We start from the raw sequence: 6,669 nt of genomic DNA on the forward strand, positions 1-6,669 counted from the left end.
CTTCATTTTTTGCAAACTAGGCAAACAAGAGTTTCAATGGTTTAAGGGGATGAACAACAAGAGAGCATATAGGGCAGAGTAAAAGAGAGAGGGATGTGAATGTAGGTGTGTTTGTGGTTAAAGGGTTGGGATGGTGGGAGGGTGAATTCGGGGGGTGTGGCATTTTACTGCATATAACACTCAATCTGTCCCTTCAGTCCTCACTCGCTTGGTCTCCTTTTCTTTTACTTCTTGCTCACCGTGAACTTCTGCTACACCATGTCACGTAAGAGACTTTATATTTTTTTACTATCTGCTGCCTTACCAGTGATACTAAGTGAACTAATGATCTGCACTCTAATGTAGTGCACTACTGCTGTATTTGATGGGTTAAGCATTCTTGCAGCCTTCATTTTCTGATATTGAGTTACTGGCTATAGTTTAGTTTAGGGTACAAAGGGGCTAAAGGCACATCTTAAGAGAAATTCGCTTTTCACTACTCTAGTGTTTGATTGCAGAACAAAAAAAGGTTTTATTTAACATGGATGGAGTAACCGATTTTGTGTGAAATTAAATCATAAAAGTGGTTTATTTGTTTGTTTGTTTGTTTGTTTGTTTGTTTGTTTAAAAATCGTATGAATAAATATGAGGTGGCAAAGTGTGCCTTTTGCGGTAGCATGGAGGCATGGAAGAGGAAGCATGCTGGTGGTGGATAAAATGTCAAAATCGGGTAGATCTCTTTCCTTCCTTCTTTCTTTCTATCTTTCACTTCTGTCTTAATTAAAGGGTAAGTGCAGGGTGTTGGCCGTGATCAAAACTGTCGTTTTTAATCCCCCCTTTTCTGAAAACTCCCACTCTGTAGACAATTACAGGTCCATCCCTTCTCTCCTCCTTCTTATGTTTGACTCCAGAGGGGTGTAACTTTTAACTGTTTGTTATTTACATTTATTCATTTAGCTGACGCTTTTATCCAAAGCGACTTACAATTGCTATATATGTCAGAGGTCGCACGCCTCTGGAGCAACTAGGGGTTAAGTGTCTTGCTCAGGGACACATTGGTGTCTCACAGTGGATTCGAACCCAGGTCTCTCACACCAAAGGCATGTGTCTTATCCATTGCGCCACACCACCCCATGTTATGCTGTTGCTGGACGTGACGTTTCTTGTATGTTCTTGTATTTTGGATGTTGTGGACAGATAGCCTTTGTTTGATTATTGTTATTAATGACGCACCTATTTTGTATCACTCTAATTTCACAGAAACTCAGAAAGCGATGGCTCAGCTGATTGCAGTCTTTCACAAATACTCAGGAAAAGAGGGAGACAAGCTCACTCTGACCAAAGGCGAGCTGAAGGACCTGCTCACCGCAGAGCTAGGAGACATATTTACAGTGAGTCTCTGAGTATTTGTTTCATACATTGAACATTTGAAATATAATTTTTCTTTTCATTATGATATTTTTGAAAAAGTTAGGTATTAAAATGGCTCCTTTCTATAATTTTCTTTAAATATATATATATATATTTACTTTTAAATTAAATTAAGGTTCATTCTTTTGTATTAATTCTCATAATGAATATATTTTGAGCTAATAAATATGGGCCGTTTGATTCATCACTGCACTGATCGTGTCTCTGACTGCGCTTTTGTGTGTTTGTTAAAGAAATCCCAAGACAAGGCAGCTCTGGACAAGATATTTAAGGATCTGGATGCAAATGCTGATGGTGTTGTGGACTTTCAGGAGTACGTCACCCTGATTTCCTGCATCACTATGCTTTGCAATGAATCCTTTAAAAAGAGTAAATAACTTTGTCCGGTTGTACTTTATTTTACAGTACGTGCACTTGAAAGTACTGGGTAATAAGGTTAATATAACTACATGGGTTAAGGTTAGGTTTTAGGAATAGGTTCAGGGTTAGTAGTTACTTGCCATTTCTATAATGAGTACATGCACATGGGCAACAGGACTGTAAAATAAAGTGCTACATTTTGTCCTTACAGATATTTTTTGACTGTAAAGGTATGGTACATCTGGAAAAAAAAAGAATAAAGTTTTTTTTAATGTTTTGAATTAACTTACAAAATGTGGATGTGAGTGTTCTTCTCTGGAAATGTGTGTTTGTGGCTGCAGTTTAATTAAACTGTTAAATCCTAGGGATATATTCAAATGCTTCATTTTATATGGAAACATTCACCTTCCATTGACAATGCTAACATAACATACTTACAATGAATTGTCAAATTACACTCTAAAATTACAGTGACACATATTTACATTTTCATTTTGTGTTTCATTCATTTTCAATTTTCATTTTATGCATATGGACTGATCATTTCAGGAAATGTGAAAACAATACCACACCACACCAAAGGGGGGCTCACAAGCATTGATTATCGTGAGAGAGATGTATATTTTGGTAGACATCATGCTATGAAGAGTTCATAGATCAGACTTCTTAAACCTTTAGGCCCGGTTTCACAGACAGGGTTTAGATTAAGCTGGGATACGGCTTATAAACGTGGAAAAAAAAAAAACATTACTGGCGTACATCTTAAGACAAAACAATGGCACTGACATATTTTAAGATATGTCAGTGCACGTTGCTTTCAGTTCAGATAACTCAAACATGCATTTTAGTCTGGGAATAGCTTAAGCCTCTGTTAAACCAGCCAACAGTCTTTGTGCATCATTCCTGAATCCCAGCCCATTGCTTTGAGCGTGAGCAGCTGCTTAACCGTGCTGTCCACCTTCACCACCATCCCATATTTGACAGAAAGAGACCTAATTTGGTCTTAAACACCAGAGGTGAAAGGCAAAACAAAACAACTGTTATTTTCTCTCCCTGCATAAAATATTAAGCTAACACCAAAGTTGTATTATTGATTTTAACCACTGAGATACATATATATATAAATATACATACATACACACACATACACATATTGTATGAATTGTTTATATATATATAATCACTCCATAATAGAGATTTATATGTATATATATACATCTCTATTATGGAGTGTTTTAGTGTAACTGGTTCATTGTCTGCGTTGTGAGTTTTCTCTGGATTAAAATAAAATAAACGTACAACAAGGGTTGACCATTCATTTACTCTGATACTGAGATAAAAAACAGTCTTGTACAATGTTTGCCTTCCTTCGCCATTTACATTTCTCTCCCATGCAAACACAATGCAGAAAGGGAAGAGGAGAGGATTTAACAACATGAATAACAACAACAAAAAAAAAAAAACATACCTGAACTTAAACAATGTGTGCTTTCTCCCTCAACATTTCTATAAAATAAATTTCAGCTGCAATGGAATTAGCATGTGCTTCAAAACTTAGATGACAGAAAATTCATTAAACTTAAAGCGGAAGCATAAAAAAAATCAAACATACATGAAAAATAATGTCATAAATATGATTTATAAGAAGAATGTAAGTATAAAAGTGATTTTAAAGGCAAAAATGAAATTAATCAGAGTGTATTAGAAATATACCTCTCCCATGCAAACACAATTAATGCAAAAAAGGAAAGAGCAGGAGCAAAGACAGGAAATTAAGATTAACACAGTGCAGTCAGGAAATAAAGGGGAAGATGCACACATATGGTCACTTCATGTATACATTTAAACATTTTTGTGTAATTCGATATATTAAACGCGTTGGAAACTTTTCCTTCGTCGAAGCAGAGATCAGGAGACGTTGGGATATCTTTCAAGCAGAAGTTACTCTTTATTGAGAACTCGCTGTGCATCGCTGTAGTCATCAAGTCTAAACTAAGGAACTTTACATTGCAATTTATATACATTTAGGGGGAGGGATTTACATAGAGGTGGATACACTTGGAACAAAGCATGTAAATGAAGTATACAGGTTTAGGAACCTGCCCTAGACTGTAGTGTTACCAATCCTAATCCAATCATCATAACTATTCAAATGTATAGATGCTAATCCAATCAGCCTAACTATTCAACGACTGGGGCTCGGGCTCCAAGAGCCATTAAGGCCAAAGTGAGAGTCTCAGACACAATTAAATGTAACCTCGTTGAATGGTCACAGGAAATAGACATGGAGTATATTGAGTTGAATATGTCACTATCTCCTCATATGTCTTTCATTGTCATTTGTTTATATCGACCACCATCAACCAATAACATATTTTATGAGCATCTCCATAATATTCTTAAGCAATGTGATGGTAAAAAGGAGTTAATATTAATGGGCGACTTTAATATAAACTGGGACAAAAAAACAGAGACAAAAAAACTTAAAGAGATAACAAGCAAATTCAATCTCTCAAGGTCCAACAAGAATAACCAACTCCTCCCAGACACAAATTGATCTGATATTTACAAACAGGCCTGCAGAGAGAATATGAGACGCTATCTGAGAGATAGCATATTATATCGCATAATATGCTGACTGGTCTGTCCGACCATAATATCACACTGCTAAGGAAACTAACCAGAAAACTCTACCAAAGTTGTACATTCTACCAAAAGAAATCATTTCTATGAGGAAATTCCTAAAAATGAAATGATAAACTTGGAAAAAGCTATTAACCAAATTGACTGGTCTGACTTTCTAACCAGCAGGGATACTGAGATTAGCTGCAGAATAATTTTTTTCTACTGTTACCGAGATAAGAGCAGCTTTCACAAGAAAGGTGAAACGTAAACATGGAGAAAAGACCACCTTACCATGGCTAAATGACACTCTCTGGCAACAAATGAAAGAAAGAGATTCTGCTTTAAAGAGGGCTCTAAAATCAGGGCATAGTAGCGATCGGCTTACCTTTACAACTCTCCGAAATAAGGTTTTAAGGAATTTAAGAAAGGCTAAGGCAGAGTTTTTTTTTATCAGAATCATTAACGAAGCACAGGGAAATGGGAAACTTATTTGGAGAAAACTTAATAAATTAACTGGTAGGAATAAAGAACAAAGGATAACTTTACCTGATAAACTCAAAGTGAATGGAATCCTGACCCAAGATAATGATATGATAGCAAGTACATTTAATGATTTAGAAAATAGTCAGAGAGCTGTCTCAAGGTATCCCAACTCATTGATAAAGCTAAACCTATTTTTAAAATAAAGGAAATATCTGAATCAGAGGTTATCAAAATTATAACCTCACTAAGGAATTCAAAAGCAAAGGATTCATATGGTTTGGATACCACATTTTTAAAATCACACAGGGACGCACTTGCTTGCCCCATTGCACATCTGATCAACCTGTCAGTTAGGCAAAGTACTTTTCCAAACTCCTGGAAAACAGCAGTATCTCCGAAGTCTGGTGATAAAACAATGGTGTCAAATTATAGACCCATTAGTATTCTATCAGTGATATCCAAGGTGGCAGAAAAATGGGTAGCAGAACAGCTGAAAAACAATCTAAACTTGGGCCACATGACTTTACACCCAATGCAATTTGGATTTCGCATAAACCACTCTACAGAGACAGCTAACTGTTTTCTCCTTGAAAACATAAAGTCAAAATTAGATGAGGGTGGTATAGTAGGTGCAGTGTTTCTGGACCTTAAGAAGGCTTTTGACACTGTGAATCACCAGACACTATTATCAAAATGATCTTTTTTTAATTTCTCGGATGAGGCCATGAAATGGATGGAGTCCTACTTAACTGACAGGAAACAGAGCGTACATATTGGTAATTCTTATTCTTCATACCTCGACTGTAATATTGGTGTACCCCAGGGGTCAGTATTGGGCCCTATCTTGTTTAGCCTGTACATTAATGACTTACCTTCAGTTTGTCAGTCTGTTAATATACAAATGTATGCAGATGATACAGTTCTTTATTTGCATACTAAGAACAAACAACAGGTTGCATCTAAATTAACTGAAGCACTGGTACGTGTTTCTGACTGGCTAAAAATGTCAGATCTGCATCTTAACATTAACAAAACAGTTTATAAATCCACAAGTGCACAGCAGGCTGATGTTTTTAATGAAGGAGAAAAACTCATGGTTGTGTCCGATTTTAAATACCTCTGCATTATTTTAGACTCTAATTTAACTTTTAAAAAGCATGCTAAAAGGGTGGCTAATGCCATCAGATATAATCTGGCTAATTTCAGACACATAAGGCCATATCTAACCACAGAGGCAGCCAAACTTTTTATGCATGCCATGATTTTTTCTCATATCATACTGTTTCACAAGCTGGTCCCAAGCAAACATGACAACTCTTAAACCAATAGAAACCCTTTATAAGCTAACTTACTAGATCAAAAACCTATCAGCTATCACCATTGCCATATCACTACAAAATACAACTTATTCAATTTTGAGAGTTTCTTACAGTTTCAAGATGCCTGCCTCATTTTCAAAGTATTACATGGGCTTGCACCTCCACCATTGGGTGAATTTATACAACAAAAGAACAGCAGTGGCAGGGCAACTAGGGCAGCCACTAGGGGAGACTGTGTTGTACAGTATAGACGTAGTAAGTTTGGCCAAACAGTCTTCTCAGTACGGGCCTCAAATTATTGGAACAGCCTCCCTACTGAACTTAGAGAAAGCACCATCTATCTATCATTTAAACTCACACTCAAGAGATGGATTAAAAATAATCAAAACTGCAATCATCAATAGTTGGTTTACCTTATCTTAGGTACTGCCCTTCTTTGTATTGTACTAATTTTATTATTTGTTCAATTCTC

General features: G+C 36.2%; 1 protein-coding gene across 1 annotated transcript; it reads left to right on the forward strand.

The window, feature by feature from the left end:
• Window positions 1–158: 158 nt before the first annotated feature.
• On the forward strand, window positions 159–2,134 carry LOC311275850 (ictacalcin-like). The gene is made up of 3 exons (XM_084385116.1): window positions 159–265; window positions 1,240–1,370; window positions 1,644–2,134. The coding sequence occupies exons 1-3, from the start codon at window positions 259–261 to the stop codon at window positions 1,785–1,787; spliced, it is 282 nt and encodes a 93-aa protein (XP_084241242.1). The 5' UTR covers window positions 159–258; the 3' UTR covers window positions 1,788–2,134.
• Window positions 2,135–6,669: the final 4,535 nt, after the last annotated feature.

This window comes from Rutilus rutilus, assembly GCF_951802725.1.
Source record: "Rutilus rutilus genome assembly, chromosome: 17".
Lineage (NCBI taxonomy): Eukaryota > Metazoa > Chordata > Actinopteri > Cypriniformes > Leuciscidae > Rutilus > Rutilus rutilus.